Below are 27673 nucleotides of genomic sequence, written 5' to 3' on the forward strand. Positions count from 1 at the left end.
CTAGGCTGTGGTCCGTTTTCTGCGTGGCTGCCCTGGAGTCCACCTAAGAGCCAAACCTTGTGTGTACAAGAATGTAGCATGTGGAGAGGAATGATTCCTGTGTCCTGTGCCAGGACCTCAGCTGGGCATAGTTCGTCGGACCAGGCAATCTGACAGCGATGTTCAACTCAGTGTTCTTAGGCATGGAAGACCTGGAGCGAGGTTATGGAGAAGATTATAAAGAATTGGAAATCCAGTGTGACTGGATGTGTATTTTTAAAAAGTAAATGTCTTTTGAGGCTGGAGAGATGGCTCAGTGGCGTAAGTGCCTGGCTGGCAAGTGCAAGGTCATGAGTTCAGTTTCCAGTACCTAAATAAATAAAGTCTTAAAAATGTCTTTTCTGCTGATCCATGGCAGTCACTTACAGATGGCTCTCATTAACAGGTACATTTTTTCCCACTATATAGACAACTAAAACAACATATCCTGCATAAATTGTTTTTCGTTTCTCACTATTACGAAAAATACTGCAAGTACTGGTTTTATATACAAAATCCTACATGCTTCGAGGATCATTTCAGGGTATTTTATTTTATTTTTTTTCCTGAGTTCATCTGACTATTCAGGCTGGCCTGGAATTCATGGCACTCTCCTACCTCAGCCTCCCAAGTGCTGGGATCATAAGTGTGGACCACCCTGCCCAGTCATTGAGGGTTTCTGTTGTCCTCATTTGAGATGTGTTTCCTTATTGATCTGTTATGGCAGTGAACTCTGTTTGGGATCTAGACTGTATAGTTTGGAAATGAGATTTCCAGTAGTGTGCTCTGTTTTGGCACAATTTTGCTGTAATAATGCAGGTTTAGTGGAGGTCATTGTACTAGGAAGCCTCCTATTCTTTCTGTTCTGTATCTGCAAAACCCTCATGAGTGGTCCTTTGATAATGGTCCTAGGACAGGGGAGCCTCCAGGATTTTATGGAGGAAAATGTAAAAGAAAACTGGAAGAGCTATGGTGTCTGGCCCCTGGGGGACAACTTTGTTTCTTTATGGCCTCTCTTGCCAGTGTTCTTTGAAACTTACCTATATAGACTCAGCCAGTAAAGAACATGTGCAGTCCTATATGGTTCCCCTTGTGGCAGAGATGGGCCCTGAAACCCTCCCTGGTGCCTCCTTTTCAAGTAGCAGAGGCTTTCTGTCCTCCCTAGAGAAGCGAATGTTGTGTCTTGCTTAAATTCCTGTCACTGGACCAAATGTTCCAGCTGCTGATCAGCAGAGCTGCCCATTTAATAAACAGCCGAAGGAATGTGGGTTTGAGTGATCACCTTCTTTGCCAGTTTTGGAGCCTGGGGAAAAAAAAGAGCTGTCTTTGGAAAACGCTTTCGTTTTTGTGGTTTTTTACTTGTAAGGCTGGTTGACTGTTGAGCTTAGGTTGGTGAGTTGTTTTCCCTGTAGGAGGACTTGAGCCACAAGAACTGGTTTTAACTGAGCTGCACTCGCCACAGCCCCAGTTCACCTTCATCCTCTTGGATTCTTCAGAAGAATGACAGGGCCTGGGAGGGAGCTGATGTGTGACCTGACAGTAAGTTGCCTTTTATTTGCTGCTGCCCACTCTGATTGTCCTTGCTACCTACTGTGGGGTGAGAGAAAAGGGAATGGTGATGTAGTTCCAGAGCTTGTGATTTGACATTTAAGAGTTAGATGAACAAGTTGGGAGAGAAGTAGTTGAAGAGGGTGGGTTGGGATTTGTGTGGCAATCTGTTTTCCTTTCCTTGACTGTTAGGCAAGTACTTTGAGAATGTCTGCCTGCCTCCTCTCCCCTCCTTTCCCTCCTGGTTTTTATTATCTTTGGTGGCGTGAGAGGAAAATGTTTTTTTGGAAGTCACATGAGTTTAATTTTGAGTAAGTGTCTTAGAGGTTTTTTTGTGTCTTATTCTAAACTAGAAATTGTGCCTCATGCCATAAGGTTGCTATGAGCATAAAATAAAATTATAAAGTATATGAAAGAACTCTGTGCTTATCCTCTGAGCTCTTCTGGGGAGAGTGGGTGGGCTGAGGCCTGAGAAGGACAGCACCCACTGGGTCCAAAGGGTATGAGACTTGGGAGTGTTTGTTTAAAATGTCTGTGGTCAAAAGTACGTTCTGGACAGAAGAGGTGATGATGTAACTGGGCTCTGTGTGTGTATTGAAAAATTCTTCTTTGCTCTTTCCTCATTTCAGGTTTGTCCTTTGAGTCAAGTTAAATATTTGTAAGCATTTCTGAGTACAAAAGTAGTATATTAGAGAGTTGTGAGGGATACAGAAGTAAAGCCCCTACCTCTGTGGGTGCGTGGTCTCTTGGAAGGGTAACAGCAACATGTATACATGGGAAGGCAGATATGGTATGGTCAGTTGAAATGGAGACCATAATATTTGCATGCTGGTGGAGGCCATCAGGTGAGACGGGGAGCTCTGGGCTAGAAGAATGGGTGAAGGCAGTTCAGGTTAAAGCATTTAGACAGTTTGAGGGGTTTTTTAAGGTGGTTTTTTTTTTTTTTTTGTTTGTTTGTTTGTTTGTTTTTTTGTGGAACCGGGGATTGAACTCAGGCCTTTGTGCTTGCCTAGGAAGCGCTTGTTCCACTGAGCCATCATCTCCCAAGCCCCCTAGACAGTTTGAATGTATGGAGGAGATGGGTGCTGGCTAGAAGGTTAAAACTGGGGATCCAGATGTTAGAAGCCCCTGAAATATTTGGCACAAGGGAAGTTGCTCTGTGAGCGAAGTGTTCATGGTGGGTCAAATAGGAGAGCTGGATGTTAGGTCCAGTTGCACACATTTTGTTTTGGAGGCTCTCATGAAAATTAAATGTGTTGTTCACAGTAACTCTTGAACAGCTGGACTGAAACACAGATCACACACCTGGCTTTATCATTGAACTTGCCACATGGATTTGTATCAAGATAGTAGGAAGAGCATGTCTTATTTTTTCATTTCTTTAGTCCTACAAATACAGCTGTTGACCATACATTGCACATTGAAAGTGCTAAATATTTAGCTTCTAGGTTAATGTATGGCTGTGGGGAATAGTCTATGTTATAAAGTCTAGTTTTAGGTAATAGCTTCTGTAACCTCAAGCACCAGACTTTGCACCTTCCGCCACCCCCTTGGGGTGTCCTAGTGTAGAAGTGCCAATTATCAGTATTTTTGATAATCATCAGTAGTAGGTAAAGGGAATATTGTACATGAATGGAGTAATTAATTATTACATGGTAGAAAAAAGACTCTAAGTTTAAAAATCTTATTTAGACTTGTATTAACAGCAGCTATCTTGCTCTGTCACTGAATATTTTGTTTCCTTTGTTACCATCCCAAAAGGTGGGTCAGGATTGGCTCAGGGTGCCCCAGTGTGGTGTCTTTCCTGGCCTTAGGTTCTTAAGGGAGACTTCTTGGTTCCAGCATTGTGAGTAAACAGAACAGAAAATTACTCTCACATGCCCTACTTAAAAGAAGCATAGGGTTGAGGGTGTAGCTCAGTGACAGGGAGCTTGTTTGGCTTGAGCGAGGTTCTGGCTTTGCCCCCAGTGCCATAGGGAAAACAAATGAGAAAAGAAAAAGGAGCCTGGATCATGACCTGCAGAGAACCAGGCATATTTACTCCTTCAAGAATTGAACCATTTCTATGTGTGGGCAGGAAGTCAGAGTTGGAATTGGGAAACTTTGAGCTTGTATTTTCCATTCTCTGCCTGTCACTCTTCTTCAGGATGCCCATTTAGGCCTTTAACAGTAAGAATGAAAAATAGAGTTAAGGTATTAAAAGGTAGTTAAGTACAGTTGGAGAACAATGGAATTCTAAGCTTTTTTGTTGTTATTCCAAAAGTATTTACCAGCAATTGGAAAGTGACTCACCCTGTCCTCGAATCCAAATAGCATGACAGTCTTAACTCCAGCCTGCAGGTACTCTGTGCGTGTGTCACCTCAGATGGCAAACCGGATTGTGGACTCTGCAAGGAGTGTCCTCAACAAGTTCATACCTGACATCTATATTTACACGGACCACATGAAAGGAGCCAGCTCTGGGAAGTAAGTGACTGCATTTTGGAAAATTCTTCTTCCGCTTCCGTGGCCCAAGGCTTTTCACATGCTTCCTGAAGTTAAAACTACCAGCGTGGAGGGTGGGCACAGAGGAAGAATGATCTCAAAATTAATTTCCTTCTGCCTCACCGCTTTTGTCACCAACAGACATTTCTTGAGTACTTATCACATGAAAAGTATCACAATTGCTAGTGCGTGAGCCATGGGTCCAGTACTTGTCTTTAGGAGAATTTAAACTTATCTATTCATAAACAGGGCCTCAAGTTGTAAATGCCATATGTACTCTGTTTCAACAAAAAAAGTGGACAGAATTCTTGTACTCTGAGCACATAAAAATGGGGGAAAATCCTTTGCTCTGTAAGGGCAATTCAGCTTTTCTTGCCATCTGTGGGAAAACCACGCCTAGATCCAGAGAGAGTTGTAGATTTCAATTTGATTTACTTAAAGCTGTCACTTCTATAAATAAATAAATGAAAGAAAGCAAAAGATTTTTTTAATTAGAAATTTTTAATAAAAAATGAAACAATAAAAAACAACGATCTATATAATAAAAATGCATGTCAGGGTTTGCTTGTATATTTAGAAACCAGGGGTTTAGAGATTACAAAAATGTTTAATATAGAGAAAAACTGAAGGAATAGTATAGTGAACACTTGTGTATCTTCTTGTTGCTTATAATGAGCAGTGAATATTGTACCCTAATTGCTTTACTTCTTTCTGGGTTTTATAGCATTGTTATGTTTTGAATCTGAAATTTTCAGGTCCTGTCTCTAAAATGATCAGAGTCCAAGGTTAGCTACTGTGGGTTAAGAAATCACTTTTTTTTCGAAATGGCAACCAAGTCGATCCTTTTCACAGCTTTCTACCTAAGGTTTCTTTTGACTTCAGTAAAAAGAAAAAAAGAAGAGGTGGAGTGAGGGGTTGAGTGTGAGTGAAGGTCTTTGACTTTCATGAGGCCCAGTAGGAAGATGAAGTGCTTTCAGAAGTTCTTTGATGGTCCATAGTTCAAAGAAACCAGAGTGGTGGTGTCAAAGGTTAGGGTTGGAATAGGGTTGTGTGTAAAACTTATCTTTTCTTCTGGGGCATTGAAAATGTTAATAAAGGTCCCAAACCTTTGATTTATTACTCTAATATTACTGCTAATATTGGCAGAATTTTCCTTATTTACAATTGAAGGTGATAATATTTGTAACCCAGGGTTATTATAAGCATTAAAAGATCATATATGTGGCTAGGAATGGTTTTGTAACCCTAGCACTCTGAGATGCTGAGGCAGGAGGATTACAAGTTCAAATCTGTCCAGCCTGGGCAATTTAGTGCCTTAGTGAGACCCTGTCTCTAAAAGGATAGTGGAGGGTGGAGTGGTCTGGAGATGTAGCTCACTACAAAGGCCTTGGGTTCAATCCGCAGGACTGCAAGAAAACAAAACATGGATGCAAGCTGTTAATGCAGTCCCTCACAAGCAGTAGGTGCTGCAACGTGGTACCCACTCATGCTGCTTTGTCCCTTCCTCTTGTAGGTACAGAATATGTGTCAGTTGTCAACTCTTTCTTGGAAAGGTGATTGCAGGTGATAGAAGAGGCTAGGGGAGGTTAGGTAACATTAGGAGCTGTCTAAATGCCCTGATCTTCTTGGTCTCTTTGCTGTCTGGCCTTAGCTTTACCAAAGAAGGGACAATAACAAAGCAGAGCAGCTGTGAAGTCCCTGCTGCCTCCCTTTAGCTCTAACATGGCTTTTAATTAATGTCACTGACTTAGTGACCATAGTGTGTCATCAGGTTCCACACTTATTAATGGCGAGGAGAAGCCTCACATGAATTGATGTGTAGATGCGAAGTCTTGTGGATCATCACATCAACTCTAACCCTCGTTTTAAAAATTACATACAAGGCCAGGGAGGTAGCTCAGCAGCATAAATGCCTGCATGGCAAGCACAAGGACATGAGTTTGAGTTTGATCCCCAGTATACCAGCCCCCCCCCAAAAAAAGCCTACATACAGAATGTATGGTTCAGATTTCGTTTTCTAAATCTCAAGTTACAGATGAAAAACATTGATTTTCCTTTTCTGTTCCACAATTATAAAGTCATGGATGGATAGATATTTTCATCTTGATTCAGTGCAGTGTGTATGTAAGTTAGGCTTGTTTAGCTGAAGGAGCAGCAGCATATATTATGGCCATGGCTCCAAACCCAGGGGCCCAGTGGCTCTTGGTAGCTTTTGTTAGCACTTTGACCTATAGTCCCATGTAGCCCATTTTGTCTCTCACAGTAATTTTTAAAAAATCTAGTCCTTTACCGGTTGGAAAACTCACCTTCTAAAAGGCTACTTTGTCAGTGTCATATGAAATAGGCCTGATGAGCCACATAACCCCAAATGCGGGGAAGCTGCGTTGAGCAGTATATATCAAGTTAATATGTGTTTGGTGTTTTTTCTCTAAAGTTTCCAGTGTAAAAGTCTGATTAAATACAAAATTCATTACAATGATGAGTACCACAAAAAGTTGACATAGGTGGAAGCATTTAGGAATAAAGGCATGTGGGTTAAAGCAGCAGTGCCCCACCCCTCCTTGCCCTGTCTGCTGTTCTTCATGCTTCTGTACTGCTGCTTCTATTACAAGCTGGATGTCCTCACTCTCCTTCTGGTCAGATGAATTAAAGGCACTTGGGGATTTCACTAGCATTTTCTAGGTGCTGTTTGATTGTTAGGCATGATTCGAAATGCCCTGGAACTTTTGCTTAAATATGTAACTTGCTGCACCCCCTTACCTTGATAGGTGTTAACTGACCCTTGACTAAATAGACAGTTGAATTTTTCTGAAGAAATGAAGGATTGACCAGTATAGTTCTTCCATACAATGAACTCATATTGTGTATTTAAAACATTAATTTTATATAGGTGTTTGAAGGTAAGCATTTCGGTGTGGCTATTATAGACTCACAGTGGATATTTTATGAATAATGTTGAATTGTGTTAAAGGAGTCAGGCTGTCCTATGTGTGCTTGTAGACTGTGCTGCTGGGAAAGTGGCTTCATCTTAATGACACATTTGCTTAAAAGTTGTTGGGCAAAGTAGATGTTTTAGTTATTCTCTCATTGTTGGGACAAAAAATACCCAACACCCAAAGGCTGCTCAGATGGTGACGGTTTTAGTTCATAATCAGTTGGCTCCAAGGGAAGGCAGAAAATGGCAGCGGGGCAACCACTCATGATGGTGGAAAACAACAAAAGCGACAAGCCAGAGGGAAACTAGCCTCTTTCTGTCTCTTATACTATATTCCATCTACAGGGATTAGGGCAGTGCCACTCTATAATCAGTGGACTGATCCAGCACACCCTCAATCCCAGCACTGCACTATGAATCAGTCACACACTAGATTCAGCAACTTCTGGAGAGCATCTCTCCAGACTTGCAGTGATCCTCCTGCCTCAGCCTTCTGAGTACTGGGATTATAGGCATGTGCCACCATGCCTGCCAGCCACCTTTCCCCCAAAACTCCTATGACTGCATGGGGCTTTGCGGGAGGGACATCTAGACACAAACCATAACAGTAGACTTGAGGCATCTTAGAATTTGAAGTATCTTGTAATTTTGTGGAGAGATCCTTGTTTTGATTGTTCATAGGCAGATGTTCTTTTGTGGTTAAAGTGGTTGCTACTAGGTTCTGTGAGAACAGAAACCCCTGTGTTACCGAGGTACCCGAGGCTCTGGCTTTGAGAAGCCCTCAGATGCTCATTGGGTGTATGGGTCAAATATAGTCCTGGACAAGAAGGTTGTTTGGTTCTGGGTGTTGGGTGACAGAAACCCAATGGGTGAAATTATAGTACCAGCTCACTCACTTTATTAATTGAATTCTATATTTAGAGCTTCCCTTTGGAGCAAAACCATAAAGATGTGAGTTATCTAGGCCCATTCTGGGTGTCATCTTTTTCACTATGGGATTTCTCAACTAGAATTTTAGCTGGGTGGCGTCTGGGACTCATACACTTAGATTAGCTGTGACTGAGGGTTTAGTATGGGACGGGGCTTTGGAGGCTTAAGACTTCTGTGAAAGCAAAATCTCAGTCACTTGCTAGCTGTGTGGACTTGGTTCCAGCAGGTTAATTTTGACATTTCCTCATTTGTAAAATAAAGACAGTAATAGCTACTGTGTGCTTGTGATTTCATAAGTATTATTTGCAAAGCCCTTACACTTGTCAGAAAGTGGGTACTCAGTGTGTGGCAGCCCTATTAGCATTCTCTTATACTGTTGGCTGTTGAAATCTCTCGCAGTGAGAGCTGTCGCAGGGTAGGAGGGAAGGGAGCGGGTAGAGGAGTGAAGACTACAGAAGAAGCAAAGCTTATGGCACCCCTCTTGGTTCTACCTGGTATGGCCTCAGTAATCATCTGTGTTTCTTGTGTGAGCTAGCATCCATTCTCATAAGGCTTAAGGGAACCAGAAGGCAGTCTTCAACTGCCATTGAAAAGATGTTTGTCTTCCCTTTCTACTTGTTGGTGTGTGTGCCTTTACCTACTCAGTGTCTGTGCCTTCAAACCCCCAGGTCCCCAGGCTTTGGACTGTCCCTGGTTGCTGAAACCACCAGTGGCACTTTCCTCAGTGCTGAACTGGCCTCCAACCCTCAGGGCCAGGGAGCAGCTGTGCTTCCAGAGGACCTTGGCAGGAACTGTGCCAGGCTGCTGCTTGAGGAGATCTACAGGGTATGTATGTCTTCAGGCTCTGTGGGTGCTCAGAGAAGAACAGTCTGGAAACAGCAGCTTGGTATCCCTCATTCTTACTCTTCTTCAAGAGTAATCCAAGGAGTTAACCTGTGTGTGTGCTTTGAACAGTTTAGCCTTAACCGGTTTAATGGAACAGTTGAACTAGTCAGTAGGCAGAAATCTAGCTTCACTGGTTTGGGACACAGAGCAGGTACTTTTTATTGGGGGCAGAGGAGAGATCTGGAACAGAGTCATAAAAGAAAATGAAGGCGAAAAGAGCATAAGCCAGGTGGGGTGAAGTTAAGGAACCATTTCTAGTGCTGCCAGTCACTGAGAATGGGGGAATCATTGCTTTCCGATTTTTCTAGAGAAACTGAAGTCTATATTTGTGTATGACAGTTGATTCAGATGTAGAATACTAGCAACAGGCTATGTTTTGCAGTGTGCTCTACAGCATAGAAGAATGTTGGGAAAGGTAAGCCAATATCACAGTATGGTGGGGGCTTTGGAAAGTATGAGAATCTGGACCAGAGACTTGGCACTGCCACGATGAAGACAGACCTGACCATTCAGCTTCGGCAGCCCAGATCAGCCTGCCTTCCCAGTGGCCATGGCTTTTCTGGGTCAGTTCACTCATACAATGTGTGTGTAGCCTGCACACACTTTTACTGCTTCCCTGAAATAGCTGAACTGATGAAAGTATGGAAGAAAGTGGGAAGGAAGGGCAGGGCAGCAGGGCGCTGGCAGGAATAAGTTGCTTGAAGATACATTCTCTGAAGTTCCTACCTACCTGGTTAGAGAAGGCCACAAACCTGGTTTCAGTTAGTCTGTACCCTCTTTTTAAGAATTTTTTCAGTACTGGGAATAGAAAGAAACCCAGACCTCCACAGTGAGCTACACCCCCCAGCCCTTTTTGCTTTTTATTTTGAGACAGGGTCTCACTAAGTTGCCCCAGCTAGGCTCACACTTATAGTGGTCCTTCTTCAGTTACCCAGCATGCTGATACAGGGATGGCCTTCCAGGGCTGCACCTCCTTTGCCTTGTCTGCATCCCGAGGGCAAATATTTTCCTGCACTCGGAGTCCAGTCAGGACATCTCTGCTCTGAGTGCCAGGCTCCATCGTCGGGAGCTGACCTCCAGTGAAAGTGCAGTCTGGGTTGCTGCTGTCTGAGATTGTGTAGTGTTAGTATGTTGGCCCCCATCTGCCTCTGAGAAGCGTTTCTAAATCTTCATGTTGATCTGTGTTTCTTCCTGGTTCTTAGTCCTCTCTTTATTTCCAAGAAAGTTTTGTCCTGTGTAAAGTAACAACAGAAAAATCACATCTGAGTCCAGTGAATAAAATAGGCTAAGTGGGCTCAGTGGCAATTGTGTTTTTCTTTCAGTCCTCCTTTTTCTGTTGCTTCAGTTTGTCAGTCCTTGGGAGAGACAGAAGCTCAGGTCATGGGTAGTGCTCAGAAGAAAGCGCATAGGCACAGTCTGCCACCCATATCCCAGTCAGTATTCCCAGAAATGTCTCCTTTGGAACAAGTGAGACAAGTGAGAATGAACTGTTTCAGAGTTAATTAAAATTAAATACTCGAAGTGGCTCTGTTTAATGTTAAGAATGGAAGACAAAGCCGCGACAGATGTTCCCTCCAGAGAGGGCCTCCTGCGCTCTGCTCACCACGCATCAGGAAGTTGTCAAGAGGTGAAATCATCAAGGTGGAAGTTTTCTAACATGGATTTTGTGCTAAGTCTGCCACAGGTTTTTTGAGTGCTATGTGACTTCATTTTTTATACTAAATTTAGTAACTTTGGAAGGGGGATATGTAGTAACTGGAAGTTTGAGAGTAATGAGATTGCTCTGCCACCTAAGATAAGGGAGAAAAGGTGCACGTGACGTTTGTGGGAACCCAGGGAAGCTCACTGTTGATCTGAGTGGGTTTTCTTTTCCTGGTCTTGTGGTTTCTGGCAGGCGTCTGTCCTTTCTAGAAGATCCTGAAAGAATTGAAAGCATCACATCACAGAGCAGGAGAGTAGGATCCCAAGGGCACAGCTGGAGTTTGGATTTCATGTCCCCATAAATAGCAGAGTATTTATTATATTAGCCTTAGGGTGAAAGCACAGCCCATCAGGCTGGGAGAGGAAAAACACACAGTCTGGATTAGGGTATTATTGTTTTCTTTTCTCTAATCGAGATTTTCATTAAAACATTCTATTATTTGTAGGTCAAATTTATTTTGTTTTGGTCATTAAGAAAACTTCCTTTGTGTGTTTGTGATCTTTAATTAGTACAAGAAGGAAAAAACATCATGCTTTTTAACATAATTCTTTACAGATCTGTGATGCAATGTGATTTGAAGGAGCAACAAAAACCCATCCCATCCATTTTGAAGGTGCTGTTTGTATTTGCCAGCTTTAAGGCTTTGACCTGAGTGTTCCTATTCATAGGTTATCAAGTTTTCTCCATTCTGTATCAGGCTTCCTGGAGCTGCCCTTGCCTTTGCACCCTTTCCCTGCTGCACCCACTGCCCACCCTTCCTGCCTGCTCCACCTCACCCACATTCACACTCTGCCCCCGCCAGACATGGATTATGTGTAGAAGCTGCTCTCCTCCCTGCCCGAGGGGAAGTCCTTTCCACATCCTCTAGCTTCCCGCTGTGTCTCAGTCTCCCCCAAACACTGGTCTGATCTCTTGCCTCTTCTGTGCAGAACCCTCACTGGCTCTTCACTTTCCTGAGAGAAAATTCAGGACTCTTGAGTCAGTCCATCAGGTTTAGCTTGGTCTGGCCAGCCTGCTTTCTCTGCAGTTGTACCTGGCTCTGGGCTGTGCCGCGCTGGCCCGTTCATTATTCTTCCCATCTTGCTGCTTTTCTTCCTCCCTACAGCCTGGTCATTTTGCAGGTCCAGGTCAAGACTCTGCCCCCTAAAGCAGCCTCCAGATCTGGGGATATAACTCAGGGGCATAAGCACCTGCCTGGCAAATGCCAGGTCCAGAGAGTTCAGTTCCTGGAGTTCAGTTCTTGGCATCCTGTCCCCACCATTCCCTGATATGATGTTTCCATAGTGATTATGCCAGTCTATACTCTTGCCAATAGTGCAGAAAGGTTCCATTTTCCCTACAGCCCCTCCAGCAGTTGTTATTGTTTGATTTTGTTTATGCTTTTTATTTTTTACGGAGAATAAAAAATAGTCAAAAAACAAAAAAACGTTAGAAATGATACTGAATTTCACTACACAAAATAACAGGAATTTAACAGTGGTTTTTATATTCTATGATGTCTGCAAATTAGTTGTTTACATTATCAGATATAAGCATACAAAATTGGTAAAGGAAAACAAAAGTTATGAGAAATTAAAAAGGACAAGAAAAAATTTTAAGCATTAATTTCATTGTTCAGTAGACCAGCAAAAGTCAGCAATACAGTTATCTAGACTTGCGTATGTAAGCATCACTTTTTCCCTAGTGTAAGAAATTGAAAAAGTAAGCAAGATCTAAACAGTATGGTAATCATTGTGAAAGGAAAATGAATTGCTCAGAAAGAAAAGAATAACTGAGATGGGGGAAAAGGAAGGAGTGTGTATGTGTGTGTGTGTGTATGTGTGTGTGTGTGTGTGTGTATGTAAGATGGCTGAGATAACTGTGTGACTAATTTCTGTTAGTTCATTGGAAGGAACAGTTAGTGCTTATATTGTTGACCGATCTTACATGCCTATATCTGGTAATCTGAGTGACTACTTTGAAGATAGCAGTATGCAATATAATAACCATTGTTCATTTCTTATCTTGTTTTAAAATTCTGTATCATTTTTACTGACTTTTTAAAAATCATTCTCTTTAAAATAAAAATGGCTTTTTTATATAAAAAGGAAAATGAACACTGAAAGAAGAAAAACAGCAGAGCCATTGTGCCTTAGGAGAAAGATTCTAAAGAGAATTCTGTTCTTCTTATTGATTCGGAAAAAAAGAAAGAAAAATTCCAGGAATAATGGATAAATAGTAATAAGCATGGGGGCTGGGGATATAGCTCAGCAGCACAGTGCCTACCTGGCTAGCGCAAGATCCTGAGTTTGATTCCTGGTACTAAAAAATAACAATAATTAGTAATAAACATAGAAAGATCTGACCATGACAGCATTCAAAGGTTAAAGGCACACAGGAAGAAGTAAAAAAGAGAGGTTAAGAGCATCGTGAGCAGTTTCTGAAAGTATTACATTAAGTGTGGGAGAGCTGAAAGAATGTAAAATGCTTTAAAGGTAAAAAGCCTTTTGTTATCAGATGATGTTTTTCTGAGACACATTGGACAAAGGTAAGCATCATTCACTTATCCCTTGGAATTAATCTTCTAGAAGCCATTGTGCCTTTTTTTGCTCATACTTGATAAAATTTCCCACCCCTGCTCCAGTTTATTCTTTATTCTTTTTTTTTAATTATTGAGGACAGTGTCTACAGGGTCTCACTACGTAGATTGCACTTGTAGCAATCTGTTTTCAGTTTCCCAAGCCCTGGGATTACAGGTGTGCGCTACCACACCCAGTCTCAGTCCCTGTCTCAGCATGCCCCAGGGGCGGGCACGCCACGCCACACCACACCATGCCATGCTGGGGATTGAACCCAGGTCCCTGCATTTGCCTAAGCAGGCACTTTAGTCCTCTGAGTTATCTGGCCAGCCTTCCCTGCTCTAATTTCTAAGGGAAAGTTTTACTTTTTTCTAGATTATCTGAAGGATATTTGAATGTCTGTTCATTTTGATAATCTGTTACTGTAATTGCATTGGCTAACTGTTAGGTTTTTGAAAAAAAAAATTTTTATTATATAAAGAGAATACAAAATAGAAAAAAAAATTAGAAACTATTGCATAATGTTGTCTTCAAATTAGTTGTTCAGATTACCAAGATAAGCATGCAAAATTGGGGGGAAAATGTTACAAAAAATTAAAAAGGACAAAAATATTTAGGACCTCCTCAAGTTCGTTGATACAGTAGTTACTTGTCTCAGACTGTATTCTGTGAGTTCTGATGTTGGGAGTGTGTTTCTGGTCTCCCCCCTTGCGTCGTATTTTCATTTCTGATTTGTGTAGTGATTAATCATTGAAATGTTTGTATTTACAGGGTGGATGTGTAGACTCAACCAATCAGAGCCTAGCCTTGCTGCTCATGACCCTGGGACAGCAGGATGTTTCCAAAGTCCTGCTAGGACCAATCTCTCCATATACGTAAGTTGCTTTCTTTCAACCTCATCTCTCTGTCTAATTTAATTTTGTACTTATACACAATGACAAGGATGTGTTGTACGTAGCCTGTCATATGACCACCTGCTTGCATTGACCCTTAGATGAGCCAGCACTTGCCACTCTTACCCTGGAGTTTATTTTTGTACTTTGTCTTCTTTTCTTTCCTCATCCCCAACTGTCATTCCTATGTAATTAAACTTGCATGATACACATTGGACAATTTTTGTCATTTCCATAGCAGTTTCACTTGTGGTACATGCGCTTCCTGTTAGATGATTATTAGCTGGCTGGAAGAGATGAAGAAGGGCAAAGTTCATGGTAATGCTAAGTCGGGGAATTGTAGAGGTGAGTTTGGGTGTTTTTAGTCGAAATTGACTTCTGAGGAGTAAAAGCAAACATTCTCCGAAGCAGTCAGTCAGACTGGAAATACAAAGAGCACAGGAGATGGACAGATGGACAGACAGACAGAGAGAGGGAGAAGAAGCATTTCTCATCAGTGTTCTGGAGTCTGATGCCACGAGTGCATGCCAGTGCACACACATGTTCACAGACTTCGGGATGGTTGCGTGGCCATCTGTGGTAGTGAGCTGGGAGGGAGGGAGGAAATGCTCAGCTAGTTATGAGACTGAACTGTCCTTTTTCGGTTATCATGGTACCGATGCTGTATGTCTGAAAGGTACAGTACTGTGATAACTGAAGAATGGTGGTGCCATCACGTTGAGAGATAGGACAAGGACTTCAGTGCGGCCTGCAGCAGTGAGGCCCAGCCCTCAGGGTGTGGAAGCCAGGAGTCTGAGAGTTTTATGGGGAAAGCTTTATTTTTAATTTTTGGGTTGGTGATAGGGGAGGATGTTTTTGGAAGAGAATGCCTTCTGTTAGTAGTGGGGGAAGGCTGATAAGCAGGGAGCTGGCGAGCAGCGCATTATCTCTTGATAACATGTGTAAAGCATTTGCAGGACAGGAAACCTAAAATTGAGTAATCCTCAGTGACGTGCTAACATTGCTAAAATAGACTTGGTGGTGAAGTATTTGGAGAGAAGGCAAGAGCCAGGAGTATAGCAACCTAAGTGCAGAGATTCATTTCCCATAGTTTGCCAAAGCTCATGGTAGCTGGGATCACCCTGAGTCCCATTGGCTTTTCAGCCAGTGTCCTTGCTGCTGCTAAGATCCTGAGCTCTGCTTTGGAGCCATAGAAAGCCTACAGCTCACCCAGCAGGCCTTGTTTCAAACTGTGTGGTCGTGGGATGTGGGCTTTGGCAGAACATTATGTGAAAATGAAATACATAATAATACTTTTTAATTTAACTTTTGAAGAATTTTTCTACTTGGCTTCAGGGGATTTATACTCTATATAGACCTTCAGCTTTCCTGGAGATGATAAAATATGGTGCGACATTTTTAAAAGTTCCCGTGTCAGTAGGCATGGTGGTACATGCCTATAATTTCAGCGTTGAAGCAGGAAGATCACTGCAAGTTCAAGGCCAGTCTGGGGTACATAATGAGTTCAAGGCCAGCATGAACTATGTGGTGAGACCCTGTCTCAAAAAAACAAGACGAAATATAATAAAAGTTCCTGTGTCATCTTTAGCATACTTTTCACCAGACATTAATTGCCGTGTTTCCTCTTTTAGAAACCTTGCCTACTTTTCTACATCTCCAGTTTGGCCACTTTCTTCATTGGGATTACCTGCCTTGAGGCTTCATATGGAGGGGTCTGTCATGGGGCAGGAAAGGGTAGTCTCCCTAGTGCAAGGAAGAGAAAGGAATGTATTTTCTTTCTTTCTTTCTTTCTTTTTTTTTTGTGTGTGTTTTTTAGTAAGGGTCTACAGGGTCTCACTATGTAGATCGAACTCATAGTGATCCGCCTGTGTTCAGCCTCCCCAAGAGCTGGGATTATAGGCATGCACCACCATACCCAGTCTCAATCACAGTCTCAGCATGCTATGGAGGATGGGGCCAGCTCAGCATGCCAGGAATTGAACCCTGGCAGCTGTGCTCTGCCTAAACAGGCACTTTAATCCGCTGAGCTATTTGACCTGCCTAAGGAGTGGATTTTCAAGAAAGCTGCATTTTTGCTTTTTTTTTTGTCATGGAAGTTTCTGGGGACCCACAGTGATTAAAGTTGGAGAATGTACTTTGTAGACATAACTAACATCCTATTTATGGGTGCATTTGAGGGTAAAATGGGACAGTCCATAGTCAGGGCCTCCATGATAACAGGGACAGTTTCTTCCAGTTGGATGCAAGAGCTTTGGAGACCAAATACTACATTTATTTTTATGTGCAAAGTCATAGGACTGTGTTTCATGGAACTGCACATTTCTAAAGAAAACCAGAGACAAGACCCTCCTTGGTTGAAGAATGTATTTCCTCTGGCAGGTTGCACATGTTTTGATTTGTATAGTGTTTTTAATGTCTGTAAAACACTGGGATGAAGAGGGATGTATTTTCTTTCAGTGTTGCTTTCACATCCTTTCTGCAAAGTACAAGTCTGCCCATTGGCTTGCTTCAGGAGTTGTTTTAGTGATTTTTCTGACTACTTGAGAAAGTAAGCATACATATGTGAAAGTCTTTTTTTAAATTTTAATTTATTTTATTTTTTATTTTTTTGGTGGAACTTTTGAATTCAGGCCCTTGCACTTGCCAGGCAAGCACTTACTCTACTGAGCCATCTCCCCAGCCAATTTATTTTATTTTTTAAAGAGACTACAAATAAGAATTAAAATGAAAAATTACAAGTAATACAGAATTTCACTTAACGAAGTAATATGAATTTCACAGTATTTGTTGCAATACATAGTATTGTCTTCCAACCACTTATTCATATTGCCAGATATTTGCATATAAAATTGGAAGAAGAAAAAAAAAGAAAGAAATGTATCAGAAATTAAGAAGAGAAAAAGGTACAAATAATTGAAAAAAAGGAGACAACAAATTAAAGCATTAACTGCTTCTTTCCATAGATCAACAGAAATTACAGTTGTCTGAGCCATCCTGCTTACATACATAGATAAATCTCTTTCCCCAACTCCCTCTCCTGTCCTTCTCAACTCAGTAACTCTTTCCTTTTTGAATAAGTTCATTCCCTTTTCCCAGCATCTATTGTACTCTTCAGGTTCCATTTTTCTTTTTCAGGTTCTCACACTAAGGAGACAATACGATGTTTGCACATGTAGGTCTGATGTATTTCACTTAAGAGTATGTTTCCAAGTTTCATCCATTTACTGACAGAAGTCTCAAATTTATTGTTTTATAGCTGAATAAAACTCCATTGTGTAAAAATGCCACATCTTCCTTATCCATTCTTCAGTTGAGGGACATCTGGGTTGTTTCCAGAATTTAGCTATGACAAATTGCACAGCAATAAACATGGGTGGACATCCTTTCTGCTGTTCCATATCGCTGTGGTATGAGATTTTCAATTCTTCTAGGAAAATACCTGGGATGAGAATAGCTGACTTCAGTGGGAACTCCAATCCTAGCTTTTAAAGGAATCTCCATACTGATTTCCATAGTGGTTGTACCAGTCTGCACTCCCACCAACAGTACAGGCATATGTGAAAATCTTGAGAGACCAGAGACATTTTTTTTTTTTTGATAAAATAAAATAGTTTTGCCAGATACTTTGCTGAGAATCTTATTTCTGTTAAATTTTTTAGAGTAGTTTTTGGTGGTTTATATTTGGTAATAGTGGTGCAGTCCTGTGCTGAAGGAGCTTAGTATCAGAATTTGTACTATAAGGATTGGGTTAATAGCAAGCAAAATAGATGTTGAAGAATATCTTAGCACTTTGGGAACTGGGACGAGACAGAGGTTGCCAGCATTCTCTGCAGCTTGCCCATATGCAGACCTCGGAGCCAGGCTAATCTGGACTTGAACTCTGACTGTGATGTACTCTGAGTATCTCTGAGTGTCAGCTCAGGGTGTGGTGGCAGTTCTGGAGCCATGGGCTGTGGAGCCCGAGTAGGGCTTAAGTGAGTTTTAGTGCTTAGCGTGCCTGCCTGCCCAGGCCTTTCCTTCTTTGGAGTTTATGACCTGCTTCCACCAGTCATACTTATTTAGTAATGTGACTGGAGGAAGTTAGTCATATGGCCCATACGTGTGCCTTATTTACCATTCCCAAGAATTCTGTAAGGTAGATGTTTATTAGACAGACACAGTGCTTAGTATAAGCTAGGTATTGTTTCTTCTTTTTTTAACCCCTTTCTTTTGCTTTTGCTTTGCTGAGCTGAGGACTGAACCCAGGATCTCATGCATGCCAGAGAAGTATACTAGAGCAGGCTACGTATTTCATCTTCGGCCTCCATGCCAATTTATTGGGGCTTCTTTGTTTGTTTTTGGTACCAGGAATTGAACTCAGGACCTTGTGCTTGCCAGGTGGTGCTGTGCCACTGAGCTGTATCCCTGGCCCCCAAACCATGTTAAGTGCTTTAACCCATTTAGTTTTCAGCATAATCCTATGTGTATATAAAGAAGTACTATTATATACTCTGTCTTAGAGGTGATAGGCTTGAGACACACGGAGGTTGTGTCACATTTCAGGCACGCAGGAAGTAGGATTCAGACTAGGACAGTTTTGTCTGGAGTTGCTGCTTCCCTGACCACCACATATTATGTAAGACCTGGGATTCTGTCCATGTAAGACCTGGGATTCTGTCCATTATGGTTGAACTCCCAGCATTTTGCCTGAGGCAGGATGCCATGCTGCATTTTTTCCAGAAAAGTTCTTTCAAATTTTGTTGTGAAATGGTCTCTTCCTATCTTTAGTTGGAAGTTTAAAACAGACCCTGCCACTGTTTGTTCCTGACACCTCTCCACTGCTTATGAAAGTCTTAACTGTCCTTGTTAAACACTGGCTGATCAGAGTGGCTTGGACCACCTAGGTAGTTGGTCACCCATGTGCCGATCAGATTTAGTAGCTCACTGCTCTCTGTAAACTCACAGTGCCCTTTAACTTACACTTGTGAGGTGCATTATAGCACAGGTTTCGATGCTCAATCACCGTTGTTACATTTGAACCCTATTTTTCAGATGAAAATGAGGTCAATTACTTGCTTGTGCTGAATTCTTAAACAAATGTGGCCTGTGATCCTTGTCTCTCATCGATGCAGCCAGCCTGGTTGTTTTCCTGCTAGCTCTGTAAAGAAATCCAATAACTTAGACAGGCTTCAGACTCGGGGTGCAGGGATGGATCCCAGCTCCTCCCGCGTTGAGGGCCATGAGAATTAGATGGTGTGGCCGAGCAGAGGGCAGGGCCTTCTGTGGTGCTTTCTTGCTTCTGAAGGGTACTGGAGACTGGCTGCACGTAAGGGTCCGCAAGCCCTGGGTGTTTGGAGGACAGTGGACAGGTGGCTGTCCGCTTGTTGGCCAACAGTGACAGTGGGACCAGCCCACAGAAAAAATGATCACTGAGCTCCAGAATCCTCTGAAATGTGCTTATCAGATGACCTGGAGACTGTCATGGAAGAGTCCATCAATGTAGTTTTTTGTTTGTCTTCTGAAAATAAATGATTATGTTCTTAAAGAAAAATTAGGGCTCATTGTGTATATAACCCTTCAAGGGCCAGAATTCTGCACACAGGCATCGCATTGAGCTCCTGTGGCCTGGCACAGCTCATCTGAAAAGCTGCCAGGTACACGGTGTGGATGGCCATCTGCTGCCGGGCACAGCTGCCTTCCATGGACTGTGGGTCTCCCTGTCCTTGCCTGTCCTGTATCTAGCAAGCATGCATCTGCTGCAGGTGAAGCAGGGAAAAAAAGTGGTGAGTCAGGAGGTCTTTAGTGGGACTGCGGCCCTGCAGTACCCAGACTGAGGGGTGTGGAGCCGTGCCCAATGAGGCTCTGTCCAGAGCATGGACATCCAGAGAAGTCCGTTCTGTTGTTTGCGTTTTCTTCACTTGTTTATTGGAATGTACTGTCATCTCTGCTCATTTCTCAGCTTCTAAGCAGTGCTTGTGTTTTAATATTTCACGCACTGCTGGGCATGGCGGCACATGCCTGTAATCTCAGCACTGGGGAGGCTGAGGCAGGAGGTTTGTCACAAGTTCAAGGCCAACCTGGGCTGTGTAGTCCAAGAACTACATGGTGGGACTCTGTCTCAAAACAAACAAACAACACTAAAACCAAACCAAACCAAAATATTCTACACACTGGAACCAAAACAGAAGAGTGAAGCTTTGAGGTGGTAAAGAGTCCGAAGTATGCATTCATCCATCTCTTCTGCAGTCTTCCTGAGACCAGCTGAGGGGACTATAGAGCATGATGTAAAAAGTCCAACTGATTTTACTTTTTCTAAATGTTCCAAAGGCCACAGATACTCAAAGCTGCCCACGCAAGAGGTGTGTACACTCAAGCTGTGCTTCTCTGCTGCTCCAGATCAGGGGAGCTGAGGCCCCACAGGAGCTCTGCCAGCTGGAGAGCGGGTCTGGGTTTTATTTTTTAAAATAAATTTTTATTTTTTAATTTTTTTTCCATAATTTTATTGAGAAACAAATAGCAATGAGACAGTTTCAAACCAAATTGGTAGGACAGTTTCAATAATTAACACACTTCATACATTCTTCCTAGTGGTTAATTGCTGTACAAGATGCAGACTTGATATCCTATTTACAAACACCATTAGAATAAATCACTCTATTCATTAAGAGAATGTAACTATATATCTATCCTAACCACTTTGAATATACAGATACAAAATGGACATTCATCTGTATCCCCTTTTTTTGTTAAGTTCCATCATTTAAATATTATAGGTGTGTAAACTTGGCAAAATATTCTAAAAGAGTTCAGTAGTCCATAATAGTATTGAGTCTTCCACTTCACTGTCAATGTCAGAAATTGTTGAACTGAGTCCCCTACAGCTCAACATAACAGCATGGCTTTACTTCTTATACTTCGTTTTTATACTTTTCTGCTGGATGGTTAAGACCAAGGTAAAGCAGGCCTGGGTTTTAGAGCACACTCGAGAGACTGAGCCGGAAGCAGGCTGGGAGCCCCATAAGCCAGGCCTGTGTTAGTCGGCTGCTGAAGACAAACAGGCTGCTTTCTCCTTGGTCAGAATCCAGATGAGTGGGTGAGACGGCTGGCATTTGCTGTGTTCTGCCAGCTGGAAGCTTAGCCTGCAGAGGTGGCCTGTTTATCTGTGGGTTTGATGTGTTTGTTTTCTTTTCTCCCTAGGGCAGAGTGAGGAAGCTAGTGGGATGAGTGGAGAGGGGCATAGAAAGGATTTCACCGGTCAGTAAGAAAAGTAAGCCAGTAGGGGGAGAACTAACTTCCTTTAGTGGCCAAAAATGTTGAAGTCACTTCTCAAAATTAGTCCTGGCTCCTTAATTCTACTTGGTGCCTCTTTATAAAGGCCTTCGTGCCTCCAGGTTTCTTCTGTAGGGGTCGTTGGTGTTCAGATAATTTATGGAAGGGGAGGAGGCAGTTATGGAAACAACTATCCATAAACATTTTGTTAGACACTGTCAGTACAGAATGCTGCGGAAACCCAGAGGGAAGAGAAAAATCATGAGGTAGGCATTATTGGAAAGGAAGTCTTTATAAAAGAACTGACAGGGCGCTTTTCCAAAGAAGAAGGTGAAGCTGTATATTCCTGGGTGGAAGGCAAAGCAAAGATCTTCATGTGCGATGTTCGCCTACCCGCTTGTGCGGCTCCCTCGCCCTTTCAGCACAGCAGGGTGGGGTGCTGTTTGGCCTCCCTCTCTGCTGCTGCCTTTTCCCTTTTTTGACCATATCAGAGGCATAGGAGGGGCAGGAAAATTCATCACAGTTGCTTTCTACTTGGAGTAGTTTGGTATATAGTGAGTAGGGGCGGAAACCAGAATCAGCATTTTTTTAACTTCATAAATATATATTTATTTTAAGCAGATTTATTAAAATGTAATTTATACCCCACACAGTTTACCCATTTAAAGTGTATAATTTAATGGTTTGTAGCCTATTCACAGGGTTATATAACCACAACCACAGTCTAACTTTAGAACATTTTCATCCCACTAGGAAGAGCCCTTTGCCAGTTTGTGGTCACACCTCAGTCCTCTGTCCCCATCCCCTGGCAACTACCAATCTACTTTCTGCCTCTGTAATACAGTAGATTTTTCAGTTGTAGCCATTTCATGTAAGTAGACTTGTACAACATGTGGTCCTTGTGGCTTGGGTTCTTTCACTTAACATAGTGTTTCAGAGATCATCCATATTGTCGCATGTATTAGTGTTTTGTTTTTATGGCCAAGTAATATTCCATCAAATATTTTATTTATCCATTCATTAGATGAGAGACACTTGGGTTGTTTCTACTTTTTTTTTTTTTTAATCTTTTTAAAAAATTAAGGGTCTTGTTATGCAGCTCAGACTCACAGTGATCCTCCTGTCTCAGCCTCCCTAGTGCTGGGATTACAAGCATGCACCACCATGCCTGGTTTCCGTGGCCAGCACTGTCCTCAGGCACGGCATGTGGCACCGGTGACCAAATCCAGGTCCCTGAGCTTGCCAGGTGGGCCTTTAGACTGCTGAGCTGTCTCCCTAGCCCTGTTTCTACTTTTTTTTTTTTTTGTATTTTAGGGAAGGGTCTACAGGGTGTTCAGGCTCTCACTACTAGATCAGACTCATAGTGATCTGCCTATCAATTACAGCCTCCCAAGAGCTGGGATTACAGGTGCGCCACCATGCCCAGTCTCAATTGCCATTTTAGCGAGCTGCAGGCCCAGGGATTGAACCCTTGGCCCCTGCACCTGCTTGCAGATGCTTTAATCCACTGAGCTATTTGGCTGGCCCTCTGCTTTTAGATTATTACGAAGGATGTTGTCATAAACATTTGTATACAAGATTTTGTGAATAAATTGTCATTTCTCTTGGATATATAAGTAACAGTAGAACTATTATATCATATAATAACTTTATTTAACATTTTGAGAAAACCAGATTGTTTTCCGTAACAGCTTTACCATTTTACCTTCTTAACAGGGTGTATAAGAGATCTAATTTCTCTGTCTCTTCACCTACACATTTTCTATTGTCTGTTTCTTTAGTAGTCACTCTATAAGGTCTGAAGTATTACAGTGATTTTGATTTTCGTTTCCTTGATGTTAAACATCTTTTCATGTGTTTGTTGGTTATTTGTGTTTTCTGGTTTGAAGACATGTCTGTTGGTTTTTAAAATCATTATTAAATTGTAATAATTCTTTGCATAGTCTGAACACCAGACCTTATTAGATATATGATTTACAGATCTTTTCTTATGTCATGCAACCAGGTTGTCTTCTTTTTTCTTGGTAGTGTTTGTTTTGGTTTTTTTTTTTTTTAACGCACAAACATTTAAATTGATGAAGTCCAGTTTATCTCTTTATTGTTGTGTTTTTGGTGTGTTATACTTAAGAAACTATTAAACTGCTGCCTAGCTAAAAATAATGAACATTAGTCCTTTGAGCTATAAATTTTAGCTCCAGTGCACAGATCTTTAATCCTTTATTTTTGTTTGGTTTGTGATTTTTTGTTTGTTTGTTTGTTTTGTTTTCTTCTGTTTTGTTTTTTTGAGACAAGGTCTCAGTATGTAGTTTAAGAGTCTCATGCTGTACCGACTGAGCTAGCCGGGCTCACTATGTAGTTTAAACTGGTCTTAAATTCACTGTGTAACCCATGCTGGCCTTAAACTCACAGTGATCTTCCTGCCTCAGCCTCCTGAATGTTGGTGTGTGCCAGTATGCAGGACGATTTCGTGTGTGTGTGTTTGTGTGTGTGTGTGTTACTGGGATTGTGCCCAGCGACTTGCACATGCTAGGCAAGCATTCTATCACTGAGCTACTTCCCCAGCCTTTATTTTTTATTTTCTTTACATTTTGAGACAGGGTCTTGCTCACTTGCCCAGGCTGGGCTTGAATTTGCTGCTGCAGTTGCCACCACCAGTCCTCCTGCTTCGTCCCTACCTTTGCCCTCCAACTTTTGTTAGTATATGCTTGCAGTGTGTAATGATTATGTTTGTTGTAGGGAGTTGGGATGTGTATATGGCACATTGGTGGTTCTTATTCCCCCTCCCTGCATCCTCCTTTATTTTGCCAGCATCAGGTTTATCTTATGAGACTTTATAAAGTTAATTATATACAGATTAAAGAGCAGACTAATAGGCTTAAAAACATAAAACATATGGGGCCAGGGAGCCAGCTCAGTAGCATGAGCATCTGCCTGGCAAGCGCAAGGTCCTGAGTTCAGTCTCCGGTACTGCAATAAATAAATAAATAAATAAATAAATAAATAAATAAATAAATAAATAAAATAACTGTACTAGTCAAGGTGTACTTTTCTTTTTTTCTATTTTCTTTTTCTTTTTTTATTTTTAGTGGTACCAGGGATCGAACCCAGGACCTTGCACTTGCCAGGCAAGCACTTACTCCACTGAGCTATATCCCTGGCCAAAGGTGTAGTTTTAGATACATTGTTAGTGCTAGATTACTATGACTTTTTTCCTATTGTTTGTCTTTTATTTCATACATTATATAATGTTTTTCATGTAAAATAAACCGTGAACTATCTAAGTTTGTGTGTCTCATTTACTAAAGAATTATGGTCTCAAGATGCATCCATTTTTCTACAGGTGACCTGACTGTCCTCCTTTAAGGGAAAGTAGTACTCCGTTGTGTGTGAGCACCACATTTTCCTTATCCATTCATCTGTTGGTGGACATACAGGCTGTTTCTGAGATTGAGCTATTATGAATTATACTGCTATAAGCACAGGCTTCATTTATCACTGTGGTGTGATGTCTTAACTATTTTGTGAAGAACTTGTGATCGTTTTGCCTCACCTCCCGAGTAGCTGACATCATAGTTACGTGCCACTGCATTCAGTTGAGACTTCATTTTTGTGTATTGTGATGAGGAAGAAGTCAAACTTCATCCTTATACATCTAAGAATCCCAGTTGTTTCTGTAGCAGTTGTGGAAGAGTTGAATTATCAGGTTTCCCTTTAATGCATGTGTTTATTTCTTGGCCCTTGATTCTTTTTTTTTTTTTAATTTTATTTATTTATTTATGTGTGTGTGTGTGTGTGTGTGTGTGTGGCCAGCTCAGCCCACCAGGGGGCGGGGCTGGCTGGCTTGTGGTGCTGGGGGATTGAACCGCGGTCCCTGTGCTTTGCTTAGCTTGTTCTAAGTAGGTGCTTTAGACCACTGAGCCATCTCACCAGCCTTGGCCCTTGATTCTGTTCCAGTGGTGTGATACATATATCAGCATTTCCCATTCTTCTCAGGTGATTCTACCTGCATTTGAGGTTGAGAACTATCTGGGGCAGGGAACTTGGCTAGTTTGACCAGAAGACAGCATAACTCAAGGTTTCTATAATGCTTTATTACAGACATTTAGGTCGGTGATCGTCACTAAAGCAGAGTTTCCCAAATCTTCCTGATAAGAATCAGCAGGGTTCTTACCTAACAACAGCCTCCCAAACCCAGTGGGCCGGGGAGCTCAGAGGCTTGGAGAGAACGGGGAGGGACTTCCACATGTGTGCTGCAAATCCAGCTTGCTTGTGCACATGGACCGTCTTCTAGACTGGCAGCTGGTTGGCCAGACCTTTAGGAATGTGTGGGCCTCATGAACTTCACACTGGTCATGGGGCTTTAGGTGTGTTGGGCAGCCCCTTGGAAGCTGGGCTTGCACCATGGTCTAGCCACCTTATTTCATGTTGACTACTGCAGACATGCACACATACTGTTACACCCACATCTTCCCCATCTGTTTGTTTTATTTAAACTTCTGTAGTACTCTGAAAGAATATTGAACTTATCTTTTCTGTTCCACCTGTGTGAAGTCTTCACAAGGGAAAGGTTTTTTATTTTCATCATTTCAGCCAACTTCAGCACTGAGAACAGTGCCTGCCTAGGATAGGCACTCGGTAAATACTTGGTGAGTAACCTGAAGAGAATTGCTGAGGAGTGAAGGGAGAACTTACCTATTTCAGCATTAAAAAAAAGTCATTCTTCCTGTTTGTCCTTCATGATGCTGTGAATCATGGAAGTACATGCGTCTTTCTTTGTTTGGATGACTCAGAGTTATCGCTATATTTATGTCCATTCTAACAAGTGAGTCGAATCTAAGTGACTTAAATGTCATTTGTTGTGGGAAGCCTTTTTCAGTTGAATTTATCTGACTTAATTTTGTGTATTTTTGCAAGCTGTCTAAGTCCTCTTTGGAAATGGGAGGGCTAGCAGCAGTAAGTACTCTTTAATCAAGTTTTATTGCAAGTTAACTTTGATTACAAGTTAGTTTCTGTTCCTCTTGCAGAAGCCTGGATTCTGGGAAGGAAAACAGGAGGAGCTTATTTTTTTTAATGCATTTTTTTTCTTTCTTTTTTAGAATAGAATTTTTACGGCATTTGAAGAGCTTTTTCCAGATTATGTTTAAAATTGAAACCAAGCCCTGTGGTGAAGAACTCAAGGGCGGGGATAAAGTCCTGATGACCTGTGTTGGTGTTGGCTTCTCTAACCTTAGCAAGACCCTCAAGTGATACTGTGACAAGATAAGTGCCTGTTGCCTATGTACGAAACAGAAGCTGCCAAAGGAACCAAGTACAGATGTATTCATCCAGGACAGGATAATCCATATATTAAGGACTTAATTCTTAACTTCTCATTAAAAATACCAGTACACAAGTAAAAACCATCTGTCCATCTTGTGGTTTCTAGCCATTCTTTCATGGCATTCACATTCCTCAGGGCCCAGGCACTGTGGAGCTTCCCTGGCTGACCTGAAGAGGAGTCCCTCGGCGTGGCCACCTGGCCATTAGCACAGCAGCATTACCGTGCTCCATCCATCTGCATCCCTGAGCTCCTGTGCTGCGGTTTTTTCCAGCCCTATGGAATCTGGTACAGTTGTTTCTGCAAGGACTGGCCTCAGCTGCTGTCATGGGGCTTACCTATAACTGTGTGTGTGGAAGCTGTTTAATGTGCTTTGCACAGTGCCATATAGATGTCAGAAGTTGGTGTATTAGACTGTCTCATCTCTGGCTGGGATTGCTGTCATGGACACATACTATTCTTTTTGGTTCATTGTGTATGTGAGGGATGGGTTCCTGGAAGAGGAAGGCAGGTATTGGATGTTTCAGGAAGTTTTCTGTCACAGATGTGCCATATATTTTCTTATGTTAGACCCACAATGTACCTATGATACAAACTATAGTGTCTCCATGACAAAACTCAAAAAACTTATTTTATTCCTTTGTTCTTTATAATGTTAAAGACATTAGATCTCCCAAAAGTGTTCAGAATCAGGGCCTGGGATTTTTACTTGTAAGCGAATAAGTTAGATTGTCATTGTTTCATGGTGTTAGCAGAAGGCGTAAAAGACCTGGTCAGAGATAGAACTTTATTTATAGCAAGCAATGTAGAGTTTGGTGTTTGTATTGGTCCCTGTCTCCCAGGTCCCATGGTGGGCAGGAAGGGCCTAGGTAGGTATCACAGCCAGGAAACATGCATGCTTGGGAGTGCCACCTCTCTCCTGGTGAGCCTGTTCTTCATTCTACACAGAGATACGCCTTCATCCCACAAAGTGGTTCTGAGAAGAACTTAATATGTCTGCGATAGGGCCATAATTTGATGTCTTACTGCTGGGCAGCTCTGATTTGAATGTGTTATGTTCCTGCTGACCTGAACTGTGTGCGACCGACCTATCTGGTAGCATGGGACCACCAGTCATGGGACAGTTGTTTCACATGGGGGGATGCATTAAGTACA

At 42.0% G+C, this 27673-nt stretch overlaps 1 protein-coding gene across 4 annotated transcripts; it reads left to right on the forward strand.

The window, feature by feature from the left end:
- The first annotated feature begins 1369 nt into the window (after positions 1-1369).
- On the forward strand, positions 1370-26603 carry LOC101572564 (RNA 3'-terminal phosphate cyclase-like protein). Of its 4 annotated transcripts, none has more exons than XM_023721926.1 (5): positions 1370-1557; positions 3900-4032; positions 8584-8740; positions 13832-13935; positions 26298-26603. In XM_023721926.1, exons 2-5 carry the CDS (start codon positions 3932-3934, stop codon positions 26446-26448), a joined length of 513 nt encoding a protein of 170 aa, XP_023577694.1. In that variant the 5' UTR covers positions 1370-1557; positions 3900-3931; the 3' UTR covers positions 26449-26603. The 4 variants fall into 4 exon arrangements, with proteins under 4 accessions (XP_023577694.1, XP_023577690.1, XP_023577693.1 ...); XM_023721922.1 differs by lacking the exon at positions 1370-1557 and adding an exon at positions 2221-2411; XM_023721925.1 differs by lacking the exon at positions 1370-1557 and adding an exon at positions 2221-2320.
- Positions 26604-27673: the final 1070 nt, after the last annotated feature.

The sequence above is a fragment of the Octodon degus genome, unplaced genomic scaffold (genome assembly GCF_000260255.1).
Source record: "Octodon degus isolate 3935 unplaced genomic scaffold, OctDeg1.0 scaffold00087, whole genome shotgun sequence".
NCBI lineage: Eukaryota > Metazoa > Chordata > Mammalia > Rodentia > Octodontidae > Octodon > Octodon degus.

Bases quoted from the DNA above. Each gene is read 5' to 3' on its own strand.
- LOC101572564 (XM_023721922.1), top strand. From the start codon at position 2,354: ATGGTATGGTCAGTTGAAATGGAGACCATAATATTTGCATGCTGGTGG. The intron at 2,412-3,899 runs GTGAGACGGGGA...TCTTAACTCCAG, and splicing joins ATGCTGGTGGAGGCCATCAG to CCTGCAGGTACTCTGTGCGT. The intron at 4,033-8,583 runs GTAAGTGACTGC...TCAAACCCCCAG, and splicing joins AAAGGAGCCAGCTCTGGGAA to GTCCCCAGGCTTTGGACTGT.